This window comes from Nycticebus coucang, chromosome 9 (assembly GCF_027406575.1).
Source record: "Nycticebus coucang isolate mNycCou1 chromosome 9, mNycCou1.pri, whole genome shotgun sequence".
NCBI lineage: Eukaryota > Metazoa > Chordata > Mammalia > Primates > Lorisidae > Nycticebus > Nycticebus coucang.
In genome coordinates, this window is record NC_069788.1 from 11,308,582 (window position 1) to 11,327,320 (window position 18,739).

General features: G+C 41.6%; 1 protein-coding gene across 3 annotated transcripts in view; it reads right to left on the bottom strand.

The window, feature by feature from the left end:
• KCNQ5 (potassium voltage-gated channel subfamily Q member 5) overlaps window positions 1-18,739 on the bottom strand; it is a 583,497-nt gene that overhangs the window by 14,434 nt on the left and 550,324 nt on the right. For all 3 annotated transcript variants that reach the window (XM_053602994.1, XM_053602996.1, XM_053602995.1), the window contains one exon: window positions 9,084-9,192. In XM_053602994.1, the coding sequence (XP_053458969.1) occupies window positions 9,084-9,192 (109 nt within the window). The remainder of the gene's footprint in view (window positions 1-9,083; window positions 9,193-18,739) is intronic.

Sequence of the window (18,739 nt, forward strand, 5' to 3'; positions counted from 1 at the left end):
AAATTATCATGAAGTACATCTCAGGTACTACAAAATAAGTTCATCTTCAGTAAAAACACTTGCTTAATGCAGCCTCAGAGCAAAATCTGGCCACAAGTAATTGGTAACAAACAAAAACAAACAAAAAGCTATTCAAGGGAATGTATTAGCTGATTTTAAAGATATGTGCTAAATGATCTATAAAATGTTCTCCTAGCAGCATCCTTTAATGCAATATGTCATAGTCTTGGCTGTCAAGAATGTCTTAATAGTGACTGCCAAACAAAGGCTTGTCACCCCTGCTGAAATAGCAGAGATACCATCAGCAAAATTAAGAACTGGTGATGATTAGACAGCTTGTACCTTTAACAAAACCCACAGTGGCAAACACATATGCGTCTTCTCTGTTTGTAGGAATTCTTGTCTGAAGTATGAAGTGGCATTTAAGAAGGATTCAGAGTGTGACTGCACTTTGGGGATGGTCAACAGCGTGGCCCCGTACATGTCTTTCAGAACAGAAGATCATGAGGGCAGGAACGCTGGAGAACGGTATCACCCAACCCAGGCAGCAGCCAGGTGCATAACCACCCCAGAAACTCTGAACTGTCATCAGTGGCTCTGCAGTTCACCGATGATACGTGAGCTATTTTGGAAGAGTTGATGAGTCTCTGCCAGCTACAAAGAAATTCTTGACATTTCGTCTATGTTCATATTACAGCAAAAGATTCTGATAGATAATTGTGAAAGTGTTCTGTTTACCATCTGGCTTCAAAGCTTTCCCTCTACTGAATGTTTCTCCAAAGTCTCAGATGACTTCCCTGTTTCCACTTTGAAAGCACCTTCTCACTCTTTATCTCCCTTGACCTCTTAGTGGCATTGAACACAGTTGACATCTGCCCTCCTGCGGGAGACGTCTTCCTCCCCTGGCTCCTCTTCTGTCACACTCTCCTGGTTTTCCATCTGCTGGTTGCTTTGAATCTGTTTCCTTCAGCGCCCTCTTCCTTTTGCAGCTCCGAACACATGTGTGAGCCTCAGCATTCTGTGTTGACCATCTTCTCTTTCTGCTCCCTGGGGACAGACTTCTAAAACCATTTATCTCTATGCTGACAGCGAGCAAGCTTGGCCTGTTTCAGATTTTTCTCCAGGGATCCACCTGCCTGTTGAGCCCCACTGTGAGCCCTTGAACTCAACATTCAGCGATCCCCCCCTGTCTGCCCAAGCCAGCCTCTGTCTGACCAGGCACCCAGGTGCACCATCCTCGATTCCTCCTGCTCTTCTGTTTCATCCTCTCTAACCAGTAAATGCCCAAATCCTATCATGTTTTATGGCCGAAGTGCTCTGAAATCCGCCCTCCACTAGTCTCCATTGTGACTGCCTGGCTCAGATCCGGGGATTGTAATAACCACAGTCCCCTTTTTCTAACACGTTCTGTGCATTGAAATCAGAGCCATCATTCCGATTTTCAGGATAAAGCACCCATCTGATGAATTCACTTCTGTACTTAAAAGCCTCCCCCCCTTCCTGTCCCTTTCCTCAGTCTCATCTCTCCTTTCCTCGTCCCTCTCCCAACACTCACGCTTCCTGATGCCACCTTCACCTCTGCTGTTTTGTGACTTCAGTTCTCTCAGCATAACCCTCTGCCCCTTGGCAACCCGGCTAGCACTGTATATTACCACAGTTCTTTCTTCCCTTCTTCCAGAAAGCCTTCCATCCTTAACACCGCCTCGCCCACAGGTGCTGATTTGGCCCATGACCGTGGTGATCTGTTGTTCTGCACTGGAACTGACTCTGCTCTATGGTAGCCCCGCACGACTCTTAAGAGGGATTGATCTTTTTTTTGGTCAATGTGTCTCCATGTCTGGTGCAGAGTAGAAGCTCAATATCTACTTTTTCAGTGCAAGTACAGACTCCCTGGGAGGAGTCATAGTTGGGACTGTGCAAGGGTTGGGAGGGAGAGGAGGGAAGTAACTTCTCCGAGGGTGCTGGGAAGGCTGCAGGCTCCCCCTGAGGAGGAAGGGGGAGCTCTGCTTGGAACATGATGGTGTGAAAAATTAAGCCATGAGTAATTTCTCAGCCCAGGTAACTTCAAGGGTTACAGGAAGTGCTTCCTGGGGAAGATGGTGCAGGCAGGCAAGGCTGGAAATATTTTGCAAGTTGGGAAGACCCCTCAGAAGAGGGAGAGAAGTGCTCCCACTATGGGCCTTGCCATGGTAGCCAGCGCAGTTCAGAGAGGGAGGGTGGACTCAGAGCACACGATGGGCAGTGGAGGTAGCATTAGGGCATCTGGTCAACTCAACGGTAATAATAATTAGCATCTCCCCTGTGCTTACTGTGCGCACTGCTCTATGTGTTTCGCAAATGTTTCCTCATTTATTTATTCCTCACCACAACCCTGGGAGGTCAACACTATTACCATCCGCACTTCATCAATGAGGAAACAGAGGCCCAGAGAGGGGTTGTAAGTTGCTCAAGGTGGCACAGAGGCCGTTGTGTTTCTTAGGCCACCTCTCTGACTAGCTCTGGGAAGGGTGGGGGGAGGAGAATTAGCCAGTGGTGCGGAGGTCAAGTCAGGCCACAGCTTCAACCAAAGACCTCTTTGAGTTTTTACCCCAGACCTTATTTATTTATTCATTTGATTCTCTAAAAGGCTGGTTTGGCCTGGGAAAGAAAGGGTTGCATGCAGTGAACCACAGCAGGCATTGCTGATGGGGATGGTAAGAATTAAGAACAGGACACAGTAAGCAGTGTCTTGGTCATGTCTCGTAATCTGCACCGGGTGGTTTTGGTTATATTCACCAGAAGAACAGGTTACCCTGTATTCTGATCTAGTGCTCAACGATCAATAGGAAACACGGTTGTGTGGAACAGGTTGACAAGATGACAACTGTTGAGGGTCTTTTTAAGAGCGGCATTAAAAGCGTGGTCTGAGGACTGGAGACACTCCACCAACTGTTGAGTACCAGCCCGTGAAGAGATTAGTGCTTAGGAACTATTAATAATGATGTGATAGAGTAATTGTACATCTGTTGAGATCAGTAATTTTAAAAATTAAAAAAAGAAAGGGTAGCCTTAATTCTACATATAGTAATTCTATGAAAACTACACCAGTAAGAAGCATGTAAGCTTTGCACTGCTCTTTCCCCAAATGCCCCATCCTTTACCCAGCACTTCAGTGGCACCTTGGTGTGTGCATCTGAGAAATTACCTGCCGGTTCATTACAGGAAATTGTTACAAGATTTCTTTTGTATTTTAAAAAGTGATGATTCTGGGATTCTTTTAGAAATATACTGTTGTATATGACTTTCAAACATTTGTTGTTTTAAATAAAAAAGCACACGCTCATTTTTGTTTAGGAGTCGTGTTTCTGTAGTGTCTACAATGCCAAGAGCTAGCATGAGAGGCAGCGGTCAGCCTCTTCAAATGTTCCCAGATAGCCAGGTGCTCAGCATTTTTAAGAAACATTTCCAAATGATTATGAGGTCTGTGTTTCAAACAGTGACAGGAAAACTGTCATCCCACCATGCAATAGGGGAAAGTGAGAGTGTAGAGTGCTGCTCAAGAGTTTAGCAATTTATTATTTTATTTACTTCCCTATCACATTTTTTTCTATTTATGATAGAAACTGATTTCTGTGAGTGGATGAAAAGATTAACATTGCTTGAATTGAATCATTAACAAGATAGAGAGGTTGTGCATGGTGGCTCACACCTGTCATCCTGCACTCTGGGAGGCCAGGGTGGGAGGATTGCCTGAGCTCAGGAGTTCTGAGACCAGCATGAGCAAGACTGAGATCTCGTCTCTACCAAACACAGAAAAATAAGCCAGCGTGTGGTGGGCGCCCATATGTAGTCCCAGCTACTTGGGAGGTTGAGCCAGGAGGATCACTTGAGTCCTCCTGAGGTTGCAGTGAGCTATGATGATGTCACTGCTCTCTACCTGGGCAACAGAGCAACACTCTGTCCCCAAAAAAGGAAAAAAAAAAAGATAGAGTTTTTGTTAGGGTGCCTGTGGCTCAGTGAGTAGGGCACTGGCCCCATATACCGAGGGTGGCGGGGTCAAACCTGGCCCTGGGCAAACTGCAATAAAAAGTAGCCAGGTGTTGTGATGGGCATCTGGAGTCCCAGCTACTTGGGAGGCTGAGGCAAGAGAATCGCCTAAGCCCAGGAGTTGGAGGTTGCTGTGAGCTGTGTGACGCCACGGCACTCTACCGAGGGTGACAAAGTAAATTTAACTCTGTCTCTAAAAAAAAAAAAAAAAAGAAAAGAAAAAAAGAATTTAGTTGTGTATATTTCATCAAAATTAACTTTTTTAAAAACAAAGAATGTTGAGGACAGCGATTTACATTCTTTTCTACTGGAGGTTGCTATGAGCTGTGATGCCACAGCACTCTACAGAGTGAGAGTCTGTCTCTAAAAAAAAAAGTAAATATTTGTGCACTTCCATGAAAAAATATTTGTAAAAAATCACCATAATTTTGGAGGAAATACACAAAATTAAGTTTTCTTCTGAGCAAGAGATAAATTTTGGAAATAGTCTAAGAAGTCACTGTTTACTATGTACTATAAAAAGTGGCATCATTCATTTAAAAAAGGTCTCAGAGTGCATTTGGGTAATAGAATCCAGACCAGTTCAGAGAGTGTCTTTAATTATTTCTCGGAAGTGGCAAATGTTTAATAAATATTGATGACTCAAAATAAGAATTCTTACTGTTCTCTTTGCAAATGTGATACTATTTTTCATACTGTTATCTTTGTAGTGAAATTCACTTTTTACAAGCTATCTATGCCTTATTTATTTTTAATTTTATTTCAGAATATTTTGGGGGTAAAAACGTTTTGGTTGCAAGACAAGGATGAATAGGGTAAAAATACGTTTTGGTTACATAAATTGCTTTTGTACCATTTGAGTCAAAATTATAAGTGCGTTTATCACCCAGAAACTGTATATGGCATCTGTGAAGTGTGAATTTACCCATCCCCCACCCCCCAACTTGTTTGATTTCTGTTAAGTTTTACTTGTACAAGTGCAAGTTAGTGTTGATTGATTAGTTCTAATTTTATGGGGAGCTAGGCGGCGCCTGTGGCTCAGAGGAGTAAGGTGCCGGCCCCATAAGCCGGAGGTGGTGGGTTCAAACCCAGCCCTGGCCAAAAACTGCAAAAAAAAAAAAAAAAAATTTTTTTTTTATGGGGAGTACATATAATGTTTGTTTTTCCATTCTTGTGATACTTTGCTTAGAAGAATGGCTTCCAATTCCATCCAGGTTAATACAAGAGGTATTAGTTTACCACTTTTTTATGGTTCAGTAGCATTCCATGGTGCACATACACCATGTTTTTTTATTAACTCATTCATGTATTGATGGGCATGTGGGTTGTTTCCACATCTTTGTGAATTGTGAACTGTGTTGCTATAAACATTATGGTGCATATGTCTTTCTTATGCCTTTTTTTTCCTTTGGGTAAATACCCAGTAATGGGATTGCTGGATCAAATGGTAGGCCTACTTGGAGTTCGTTGAGGTGTCTCCGTACTAATTTCCATAGTGGTTGCACTAGCTTGCGGTCCTACCAGAGTATTCCTATTTCTCTACATCCATGCCAGCATTTGTTGTTTGGGACTTTTTGATAAAAGCCATTCTGCTCTGGAGTTAAGTGACACCTCACTGTGGTCCTGGAATACATATTTTTTGCCCATCTTAATTTTGATTTGGCTCTTAGAAAAACCATTATTGTAAAAGCTATTAGAATACAAAAGGCATATTCAAATATACGTATGAAATATTCAGACAACCAAAACATAACAAAGAAAATGTCAAAACAAAGTTTCTATTTTAGGGAGGAGCAGATGGTACACATATGCAATCAGTAACATTCATACAAAATACTATTTCAGGTGAATGGTAAGAGGTGGGCATGTTCTGACAAAAATCCTTTCAGGCAATTCATGTTCAACTTATCTATGTAATTAAACTCCTCAGGGAAAGGCTACTTTTACATAAAATTTAGAAACTTATCCCTATATACTTCTTTTCAGAGCTGCTGATTATATTGGATGGTTTTTAAATGATCTATCTTTGGACGTTAAGTACAACCATGAGTGAAAAATTTCCAACTAAGATATTGAGGGTTGCTATTAGTTTTTCATCGAATCCAATAATTTTAAATGGAATTTAGGAGTGATGACAAAAGCATTAATCGGAATCAGTATATAGGGAAGAACATCTCCCTCCCCTTGTCACAAAGTAGCAAGCAGAAAACTTCAAAATTCCACAAAAAGGACAGATGTATAAATAATAAAGTTCAGTTAAAAATAAGAACCAAGATAGAATTCTGTAAAGCAAGGGAATTCTGCAAAGGAGTTCCAAAATCAGTCAAGTTCAAGAAGAAGGTATAACAAAGTGAATCTTAAGCCATTGCTAAAGTGCTTGGCTAGCAGAATAAACCTATTTCATTTTCTTTCTTGTAGCTCACAATTCCTTTTACAGATTGTGAAGCCAAAGCAGAAAGCTTCAGGAGGTCTTGGCAGATTACACAAATTGGGTTAAGTATGACTCTTAAGAAACTTAATCTGCTTCCTTTAGATAAGATTTTCCTTACTTTTTGCAAGTCAAATTTATCTGTGGACCGAACTGTCCCATCTTTACTTTAGGGTCCTTGAAGGTTATACTCAATGTAGTAAAGAATTTCAAGGCGACTTCTAGACCAGAAAGAACTTCTTCTATTGAGAGAACTTCAATAGAACTTTCTGTGATGAGGTAAATGTTCTGTATCTTTTTTGTCTAGTACGTAGCCACTGACCACCTGTGGCCATTGAGGTGTGGATAGTGGGATGGATCAACTAAATTTTAAATCGTATTTCACTTTAATGTTTTGTTTTTGAGACAGTCTCATTCTGCCACCTGGGCTAGAGTGCCATGGTGTCACCCTAGCTCACAGCGATCTCAAACTTCTGAGTCCAAATGATCCTTCTGCCTTAGCCTCCTGAGTAGCTAGGACTACAGGCGCCTACCACAACACCTGGCTAACTTTTCTATTTTTAGTAGAGACAGGGTCTTGATCTTGCTCAGGCTGGTCTCAGAAATCCTGAGCTCAAGTGATCCTCCTGCCTTGGCCTCCCAGAGTGCTAGGATTACAGGCATGAGCCACAGTGCCCAGCTTTCATATCTTGTTAATTAGCTCAGGCTAATTTTCCCATAAATATCCAATGTACTCCATACTAGTATGAAATCAATATATAAACAATTACATGTTCAAAAGAACAATAAAACACTAACATAGTCCAGTTCAAGGGTTGAGGGAGGCTGGGAGGGGAGGGCAGAGGACGTTTGGCAGAAGGAGGGAGGGCATAAGGTGGGGTCTCACCTAATGTGCACATAACACAGGTGATGGGCTCTTCTGCAAGTGGGACTTTACCCTGACGTGAGAATGATGTAACCTAAATATTAGACCCTCATATTAATTTGAATAAAGTTTAAAAAAATGGAAAAAGAAAAAAAGGGCTAATTTTTCCATTTTTATTTATTTATTTATTTTTTTAGAGACAGAGTCCCATTTTGTCACTCTTGGTAGAGTGCCGTGGTGTCACAGCTCACAGTAACCTCCAGCTCTTGGGCTTAGGCGCCTGCCACAACACCTGGCTATTTTTTGTTGCAATTTGGCCAGGGCCGGGTTTGAACCCGCCACCCTCGGTATATGGGGCCAGCACCCTACTCACTGAGCCACAGGTGCTGCCCAATTTTTCCATTTTTAGTAGAGATAGGTTCTCACTCTTGCTCAGGCTGGTCTCAAACTCCTGAGCTCAAGTGATCCTCCTGCCTCAGCCTCCCAGAGTGCTAGGATTGCAGTCATGAGCCACAGTGCCCGGCCTGTATTTCATTTTAATTCATTTAAATACAAATGCCTCAAGTGGCCAGTGACTGTCATACCCGACAGTGCAACTTAGATGTGCTCTGTCCCTTTACCTGAAGGCTTCAGACATCATTTTACTACGTAGTCTGGGTTTTCTGGTCCTAAACATCACCCACCTCTGTTAGGTTCCCCAGAGATAGAGTGACCATCTGATTAGTTGCCCAAATAGGAAGGTATGGTTTCCCCACCCACTGGGTTTGTGTCCTGAAGTTCACATGGGGGTCTTCTGGGGTTGCTGTTATATAGAGTGTCTACATATCTTCTGCAGTATACATATCTTCATCATACTCTGAGTTTTCTCTGCCCCCACAAATGTTTACCAAAATCTTCATAACTCATTTCTGCTTTCCCAATGACTCCCAAGCAGAGAAGGAAGCAATGTCTAGCATGATGCTAAATGACCAACTAAAAATACAAGCCAGGAATCAATCATACTGATATTTGAGACTAGGCATCTGAATAGCTAAATTGGTGTGGATATTTTAAGCTTTCCTCTGGCTTTTTCGTAAGAGAAAGAGCCAAAATACAGTCACTCAGCAGTCCCTGACAGATGCAAAGTCTTTTAAAGGGATTAAACTGGGCAGGGCAAGCATGCAGCAGTTCATTTAGTCCAAATTGTAAATATTTTTTTGTGTGGGGGAGGGTCTTGGAAATATAAATTTAAGTTGCTTTGGATGCTCTCCTAGCCCTCAGCCTTCAGCAGAGAAAGCAGATTAACATCAGCCTTCGACAATTACATTTTGGAGGGTAGGACCAAGTCGTTGCAAAATACTTTACGTTTTCCATTTTTTGAACTCATCCTGCTTTAAGATAACCTAGAAGGCCTTTTCTTTAGTATGAAATACTGTAAAAACATAGATTGGAGCATGAAGTTATCAAAATAATTTAAAAAATCCAATTGCATCAATAAATTAAAAGTCCTTAGGAGCAATAAATACACACGATCAGTCAGTAGTCATGTAAACTCTCCGGCTTGGCCTGGCTTTTCACGCATACACATTCCAGAATAGACTTCGTGTTGAACATAGTAGAGTTTTACATTAAAAAGCATTTCATCATATAGTAGGCAAGGGGAGGCATAGGAAAAGGGCAAACGGTTGTTCCATATTTACCTGCAGAAAAAAGGACTTAGCAACACAGGGATTCAAATAAGCAGAGAAGTGTCTCTCAGTCATTTTGTTCAAGATGTTCACCAACCTGATAGCCCGAATGACAGTTTTAAGTGGTGGAGTGAGGTCTTCCACTGATACATCACACTGGCATCCCTTCTCATCATACACATCGTCAGTGCCAAGTGCGGTGTCAGCTGTAAGAGAGAATCGCTGGTTAGGTAACACCACCACCAGCAGTTTGGAACATGTCGCTGAATTTGTCTCCCGCAGGAACCACAGGATTAGCACAGACTAAGTGTGTAAACTAAGACACGTATAAGGCAGTTGCCAATTGTTTTCCTAATATTATTCTTTCTCCTTTTTCTACAATGTCACCACTTTAGTGCCATTTAACATGAATGCTTTTCTGAGCTGTTTTCCATGAGGAAGATGCAACTCTTGACACTTTGTCTTTGCAGTAGTGGTGACAGATTTGGGTTCATTCACCTCTTCTCTGCTCTTCTGCCCCGTTCCTGGGAAGCTGACAGCCAGCATTTAAATGACAGCTGTGTGGAGCTCGGGAAATAGTCTTTGGACACGTAACTAACTGGGCTGTGTATATCAAGTTCGCATCACATGACAGTGACCCCATTATCCCTATGCCCCAAACAAGTGAGCTAAGCAGTCAGGCTCCAGAATGCTGACTACTTATTAGCCACTGGATGCAGACGGCCAGAAAGAGAGCTTGCTTAGGAAGATACAGCCAAAGACAAAAGCTGATTTTCAAACAGGATAAGAAAATCAGTTCCTCCTAAACCGAGCAAATTTACTTTTAGGTTAATTGCAATGTTTGGAGAAGGAGGCAGGGTTATAGTAAATAAATACCAAATTATTAAGAAATTATAAAATTAACAAGGAATAAATTCATTTGATTGTGTCTAATTGAAAGCAAGTTAAAATTCCCGTGATGAGGGATGGGTTTAATGAATATTGGATGGTTTGTATAAGGGAAAATTAGGTGGCTTTAAAAAATAATGTTGAAGACTAATGACTGAGAAAATGTCTCAGTATATTGTTAAAGAAACATGTCTACACATATATATCTGAAATTAAGAATGATTTAATTGTTTTTGTTTGTCTTTTTTTTTTTTTTGAGGTAGAGTCTTACTTCCTTGCCCTGAGTAGAGTGCTGTGGCATCATAGCTCACAGCAACCTCAGACTCTTGGGCTCAAGAAATCTTCTTGCCACAGCCTCCCAAGTAGCTGGGACTACAGGCTCCCACCACAATGCCCAGCTAGTATTTTCTACTTTTAGGAGAAATGGGGTCTTACTCTTGCTGGTCTCGAACTCCTGAGCTCAAGCACTCTACCCACCTTAGCCTCCCAGAGTGCTAGGATTACGGGTGTGAACCACCGTGCCCAACCCTCATTATTTTTTCCTGCTTATATTTTCTAAAATTTCCACAAGGAACATGTGTTACCTCAGTAATAAAAGTGATAAAAATGCTCTCAAAACAGATGAGTTATGTTGCTCCCAAATGCCATTTTTTATACAGCCCAAGCCTCTCACTGTTGACAGCCCCAGACGGCGAGTGCTTCTTTGTGTTGCCTGGCTCTGTGTGGTGTACACTTGCTAAGTTGGGAAAGTGAGAGACTTTGTCATGGGCTGTCCTGGTTGGGGCCAGAATCCTGAAAGACTGTTGGAGGTTCATTTGCTAATGTGCAGTTAACATTTCCTGTGTGTTTACCCCATTTGCTTTGTGCTGGGTGGAGAAGGTGAGGGAAGGGGTGAGGAGATGCGTGACAGAAGGTCTTCACTGCTCTACCTCAGGGTCCGTGTGGCCTTCCGGCCCTCAAGCCTAGTAAGGGGGAGATACGAAACTACCGCCTCGCAATAATGACAATAGTGGTGCCATTGCCGAATTTGTCCCCCCAAATTCATATGTTGAAAATTAATCGCCAATGTGATAGTATCAAGAGGTAGGGACTTTAAGAGGTGATTAATTCATGAGGATGGAGTCCTCATGAATGGAATTAGCAACTTTATAAAAGGGCTGGAGAGAAGTAGTGAGGCCCTCTTGGCCTTCTGTCACGTGAGAACACAATGTTTGCCCCCTCTGGAGTACCCAGCTTCAAGGCACCATCCTGGAAACAGAGACTGGGCTCTTGTCAGACATTGAACCTTGGTGCCTTCGCCTTGGATTTTCAGCCTCCAGACCTGTGAGAAATAAATTCCAATTCTTGACAAATTGTCCAGTCTTTGGTAATCTGTTACAGAAGTGCAAACAGCTTAAGATAAACAGCAACCACTCACTGAAACTGATGCCAGGCCCTTGGGTGAAGCTTCTGCATGTATTGATTCTCATCCTTAGAGAGTTCTACAAGTTGTTGATGGTATTATGTGTGGTTTTGACATGTAGGAATTGAAGTTTGAAGAAGGTAAGTGTCTTGTCTGAGGCCACTAAGGTGGTCAGTGGAGCTAGGAAATTGCAGAGCATGATACTAAAATCCAGTCCCTTGAGGCTCCCAAGGCTATGCCATGTACGTTGCATCACTCAGTGTTGGACTCCGGTCAGGGTTAGATAGTGACACATAACATGTCACAGGAGACAGGGCAAAGAGCTTACTACAAGCTGTTGCCTGATGTGTACAGCCTGTCTCTGAGGATACATTCAGCTTTTCTCCAGGGAAGTCTGAAGTTTGTCACTCTTTAAATGTGAGTACATTGTTAATTCCATGTGAGACAGTTGGTTTGAACTCAGTGATGGTCTCCAGGGTAGCTGACCCATTTTGCTCTGTTGACCACCCACATGACACAGCCCTTTTAGTCCACAAACATCTTGCCTGAGGTTAGATGACATTCTTCCAGGAATGTTGGGGGTTTCTTCTGATGTGAATCCAGCCTGCTCATAGTTGCTGCAGTCAGATGAACACTGTCACCTCACATTTATGTCCAGCTTCAACATCAGAGTATGAACTTATTTGGAATAAAGCTCTTGCAAATGTAGCTAACATAAGGGTTGGAGATGAGATCCTATCGGATTAGGGCGGGCCCTGAAGGCAATGAAGGTGTCTTTGTACAAGAACAAAAAGTTGAAGACACAGGGACACAGAAAAGATGGAAGTGGAGACTGGTGGTGCCTCTCTAAGCCAAGAACACCAAGGACTGTTGGAAATCACAAGAGGCCAGGAGAGAAGCATGGACTGGTTTCTCCCTCAGGGCCTCTGGAAGAAAGCAATCACAGTGACATTTTCATATCAGACTTCTGGACTCCTGAGCTTTGGGACAGTAAATTTCCATTGTTTCCAGGCACCCAATTTGTGATAATTTGTTATGGCAGTTGGGAAAACTGTTCTTCCTGGTTTCCAATTCTTCACTCTGGGATAATAATGATAATAATAGTAATAAGAGCTTTTTAGGGAAGTCTAATTACCTGTCGAGAACTTTAATTGCTACCACCCCCCTATGAGGTATGTGTTGTTATTACCTATTGTTTTACAGCAAGGGAAGCACAAAAGGCCAAGAAACTTCCCAAATACATGTGGAGAGTAAGTGACAGAACCAGAATTTACACCCAGGCCGTTGGACTCTGAAGCTGCTCGACCCCAAATGTCACCTCTGATCCCTTCCATAAATGCTCCTCTTTCCTCTCTTGTTGGCATCTGGGTTCCCTCTTCCTGCTCTACATTTTCCTTGACAGAGCTGTGTGCACCTGCCATAGGTAGATGCCACAACGGCGAGAGGATCTGATCCGGAGCAGGGTGGTCACCAAGGTCATGTGCAGAGCCAGTCCACACTCAAAGGAGCCTTGTAAATACATAGACCCTGGAACTTTGGGGAGGGTGTATGGGAGTTATGGGGGAGGTCAGGTGCCATGGGGGTGGCTGAGGGAGCTGTGAGATGCCCAGATATTAGCCCCCCCAAAGGAAATATCAAATAGCACACTTTATCAGGATTCTCAGCAAAGAATTCACAGTAGTGTTTTATGCTGTTCTCTAAAATAGAGGCTTTCTCTCATCTGAATCCTACTGAGAGTATGGCTAACATAGTTTTATCTTATACCTCAGTGGAGTGGAGAATCCTGGAGAGGTTAAAAGACAGACCCTGTAATGCCTATGTTCATAACGCCTCTGTTTGAACAATTAAACAGCATAAAACACAGGGCCCTTTAATTGTGAGATGAATGGAAAACTATTTTTTTTAGCAGATGTGTATTGTCACAGTAAGCACAAAAGTAAATATCTGGGAATTTACCTAACAAAGAATGTGAAAGATTTCTATAAAAAGAACTATGAAACTCTGAAAAAAGAAATAGCTGAAGATGTCAACAAATGGCAAAACATACCATGCTCATGGCTGGGAAGAATCAACATTGTTAAAATGTCTATACTATCCAAAGCAATCTACAGATTTAATGCAATCCCTATTAAAGCACCATTGTCATACTTTAAAGAGCTTAAAAAATAGTGCTTTGTTTTATAAGGAATCAGAAAAAACCTCAAATAGTAAATACATTACTCAGAAATAAAAACAAATCAGGAGGTATCACATTACCAGACTTTAGGCTATACTATAAACCTATAGCAATCAAAACAGCATGGTACTGGCACAAAAACAGAGAGGTAGATTTATGAAACAGAAAAAGAGAACTAAGAGATAAACCCAGCTTCTTATTGTCATTTGATCTTTGACAAGCCTATCAAAAATATTCAGTGGGGGGAACACTCCCTATTTAACAAATGGTGCTGAGTGAACTGGCTGGCAACTTGTAGAATACTGAAATTGGACCCCCACCTTTCACCATTAACAAAAATTGATTCTCACTGCATAAAAGATTTAAACTTAAGATGAGAAATAATAAAAGTGCTAGAAGAGAGTGCAGGGAAAACATTTGAAGAAATCAGCCTGGGAGAATATTTTAGAAGGAAGGCCCCCCAGGCAATTGAAGCAACACCAAAAATACATTATTGGGATCTGATCAAACTAAAAAGCTTCTGCACAGCCAAGAGCACAGTAAGTAAAGCAAATAACTTTCAGAATGGGAGAAGATTTTTGCAGATTATGCTTCCAACAAAGGTCTGATAACTAGAATCTACAGAGAACTCAAACTAATCAATAAGAAAAGAACAAATAACCCCATTTCTATGTGGGCAAGAGACTTGAACAGAAACTTCTCTGATGAAGACAGGCGCATGGCCTACAAATACATGAAAAAATGTTCATCATCCTTAATCCTCAGAGAAATGCAAACCAAAACCACTTGGAAATATCATCTAACTCCAGTAAGATTAGCCCACATCGCAAAATCCCACAACTACAGATGTTGGCATGGATGCAAAGACAAGGGAACACTTCTTCATTGCTGGTGGGAATGCAAGCTAATATGACCTTTTTGGAAAGAAGTTTGGAGAATACTCAAGGAACTAAAAGTAGACCTACCATTCGATCCTGCAATTCCTCTACTAGGTATATACCCAGATGATCAAAAATTATTTTACAACAAAAACGTTTACACCAGAATGCTTATTGCAGCCCAATTCATAATTGCCAAGACATGGAAACAGCCCAAGTGTCCATCAACCAATGAATGGATTAACAAATTGTGGTATATGTACACCATGGAATACTATGCAGCCATAAAAAAGATGGAGTCACATTTTTTATGTTTACCTGGATGGAGCTGGAACATATTCTTCTTAGTAAAGTATCTCAAGAATGGAAAAAAAAAATCCAATGTACTCAATACTACTATGAAATCAATATATAATCACCTATACATTCATACAAATGGTAAAACATAACTATAGTCCAGAAAGTAGAAGGGAAGAGGAGAGAGAGGGGAGGGGTGGAGGAGGAGGGAGGGTATTTGGGGGGACCTCACCTAATGTGCATGATTCAATGGTACATTTCAAATCTATTAAGAAAAGAGTATAATTGTGATGGATGTGTTACTTAGTTCAATGTAAGCATTTCACATTGTATATCGAAGCAGTACCCCGAACCCCATAAATGCATTAATGTACAAAGTTATGATTTAATATAAACAAACAAACAAAAACAGATTTTGAAACCATAATGTTTACAACTGACTGTAAGTGAAACTGGAAACATCCCAGATTACAAGATAACTCCCAGCCTAATGCTGCACCCCTCATTCCCACATCCTGCACCCCTATAAGAGACTCAGCCTATCCATCTGTTTAGGAATGGGGCTGGACAGAGGATGGGGGGTCAGTCTCCAACGACTGACTATGCAGTTTTATTGTAGGACTGTATAACCTGATTGTTCAAGGCATGAATTAAACACCCACACCTGCTTATTTTTGGTGATAGGTTTGGTTAGAGCAAATGAATAGGAAATATAACTTTTCCCCCTCAAACTCATTTATTTTATTATTTCATTTTTACATTGTTTGCATTTTTTAGGTAGCATACAAGTTACAGTTGTGCTCCTCACCCAGGAGCACACATCCTTACATTGTGCTTGTTAGGTGATAGCACACAAATCCCCCTCCTTCCTCCGCTTCCTACTTGAGTTAATTGTGTTTTTCTTTTGTGTGTTTTTTTTTTCTTTTGAAACAGAGTCTCAAGCTGTCACCCTGGGTAGAGTGCTGTGGCATCACTGCTCACAGCAACCTCAAACTCTTGGGTTTAAGTGATTCTCTTGCCTCAGCCTCCCAAGTGGCTGGGACTACAGGTGCCCGCCACAATGCCCAGCTATTTTTTTATAGTTATAGTTGTCATTGTTGTTTGGTGCGCCCGGGCTGGATTTGAACCTGCCAGCCCCCATGTACGTGGCTGGTGCCTTAGCCGCTTGAGCTACAGGCGCTTTGTGCGGGTTTGTATTTGTTTGTCTGCTGGTTTCATATTAGTATGAATCATGGGATCAAATGGGAGTTCTCATTTGAGTTCTTTGGAGATTCTCCAAACTTCTTTCCATAAAGGTGTATTAGTTGCAATCTCACCAACAGTGTAAAAGTGTTCCCTCCTCTCCACACCGGCATCTGCAGCTTTGGAACTTTGTGATGTGGGCTATTCTCACTGGGGTGAGGTGATATCCCAAGGTGGTTTAGATTTGCATTTCTCTGATGGTTAGGGAGGGAAACCTATCTTGACTGGCATACATTAGCAAGGACTGGTTGAGGGAATTTTTTCTCCTACTTCAAAGCCACAAAAATGGGGAAGATGGCATTTTCTTGCTATATAAATATAGTGACTCCTCACTTAATGTCATCTATAGGTTTATGGAAACTGTGACTTTAAGTGAAGTGATGTAAACAAAACCAATTTTACAATAGGCTAATTGATACAAAGCTTAAGTTCCTATGGCATATCTTCTTCCCCCCTCCCTGTCTCTCTCTCTTTTCTTTTCTTTTTTTTTTTTTGAGACAGAGTCTCACTTTGTGGCCCTCAGTAGAGTGCTGTGGCAACATAGCTCACACCAACTTCAAATTTTTGGGCTCAAGCGATCCTCTTGCTTCAGCCTCCCAAGTAATTGGGACTACAGACACTTGCCCCAAAGCCCGGCTACTGTTTAGAGACGAGGTCTCACTCTGGCTCAGGCAGGTCTCAAACCCATGAGCTCAGGTGATTCACCTGCCTGGGCCTTCCAGAGTGCTAGGATTATAGGTGTGAGCCACTGTGCCTGGCCTCTTTTTGTGTTTTTTGAATAACTTAATTTTTTGATACAGAATCGGTGGACATATTATGAGGGCACATGTTATCATTTAATACATTCAAAGAATTTCTAAAGATTAAACTAGTCTAACTGGGACATCTATCACCTTACATATTTGTCTTTAGGCTAGAATTATTCAAATTATTCTCTTATAGGTATTTTGAAATATATAATAGATCATGTAAAAACTATAGTCACCCCAATGATCTCTCAAGCACTAAGTCTTACCTCTTCTATCAAACATTGTATTTTACTCATTAATCAACTTCTCTTCATTTCCCCCTTGCCCCACACCCCGTGGTAAAGCCCAGTCTACTGTACTCTCTATCTTCATGAGATCTACTTCTTTAGCTCCCACACATGAATGAGAACACATAATATTTGCTTTACGGGGCCTGGTTTATTTCACTTAATATAGAGACCTCCAGTTTCATCCATGTTGCTGTAAATGACAGGTTTAAATCCTTTTTTTGGGGGGGCAGTCTTACTATGTTACCCTCGGTAGAGTGCTGTATTGTCACAGCTCATAGTAACCTCAAACTCTTGGGCTCAAGCGATTCTCTTGCCTCAGCCTCCCAAGTAGCTGGGACTACAGGTGCTTGCCACAACACCCAGCTATTTTTCGTTGCAGTTGTCACTGTTGTTTAGCTGGCCCTGGCCGGGTTTGAACCTACCACCCTCGGTGCATGTGGTTGGTGCCATAACCACTGTGCTATGGGCACTGAGCCTTAAATCCTATTTTATGGCTGAATACTATTCCATTGTGTATATATACCACATTTTCTTTGTCCATTCATTCATTGATAGACACGTAGGTTGATTCCTTATTTTGACTATGTGTGAATAGTGCTGCAATAAACACGGGAGTGCAGATGTACTGACTTCTTTTGGATAACTTTTTTGCATTTCTTGATGAATCAATTACAGTGGGTTTCAATCTTGACTGAACATTAAAATCATCTGGGGAACATTTCAAAAATCCCAATACTCAGGATGTCATTGAGACCAATAACTAGAAACTAAAGGCTGGAAATAGGCATCAGAATTTTTTTTTTTTTAAGCTCCCTAGAGAGAACCAATGTATAGTCATTGACTGTAGGTGAAAAAATGACATCCCTGGAGCTGAGGGGCGTGTTTGATTAATCCAAATCCACCATTCTGTTCTCCTTGGTCCCAGTAATAGTCTTTGCAAAGGAGCAGTTTGAGACAATGCAGGTGCCTCATAAGACAAAGAAAATGACTATATCATGAAAAAAAGGAAAAAAATTAAAAAAAATCCCTTGACAACTTGTTGATATAGAAATAAGGTTTTGTCCAATGATTCCAGTCATCTATTTGTATTTCCAGTCATCTTTAATTTACTGTGAAGGCCTCTGAATTCCAGTTATTACTTTCTACCTGCAGTTTTCTAAACTCCCACTATTTTCAGGCTTTGGCACTCTTTCTCTTTTAAATGAGTCACTATTGTTCTTACACATGAGAAGCTTACATCTTCATAGATCAAAATAATATTGTATTGTCAAAAAAACTAGCAGAAAACATTTATTTTGTCTGTAGAGGAATGGTAACGTCCTCCTCAAGAGGGAGGCACTAGATTGCAGTACATTGAGGTCCATAGAGACAGCACCGGGGCAAGTGAGAGCCGGATGGGCACTGGGCGACTCTGCCTCGCTGAGGAAAAGTAACTAAATACGGGCAAAGGAGATCCTAAGAAGCTGAGAGGCAAAATATCATCCTATGCATTCTTTGTGCAAACTTGTCGGGAGGAGCACAAGCAGCAGCACCCAGATGCTTCAGTCAACTTCTCAGAGTTTTCTAAGAAGTGCTCAGAGAGGAGGAAGACCATGTCTGCTAAAGAGAAAGGAAGATTTGAAGATACGGCAGAGGCGGACAAGGCCTGTTATGAAAGAGAAATGAAAACCTATATCCCTCCTAAAGGGGAAACAAAAAAGAAGTTCAAGGATCCCAATGCACCCAAGAGGCCTCCTTCGGCCTTTTTCTTGTTCTGTTCGGAGTATCGCCCAAAAATCAAAGGAGAACATCCCGGCCTATCCATTGGTGATGTTGCAAAGAAGCTGGGGGA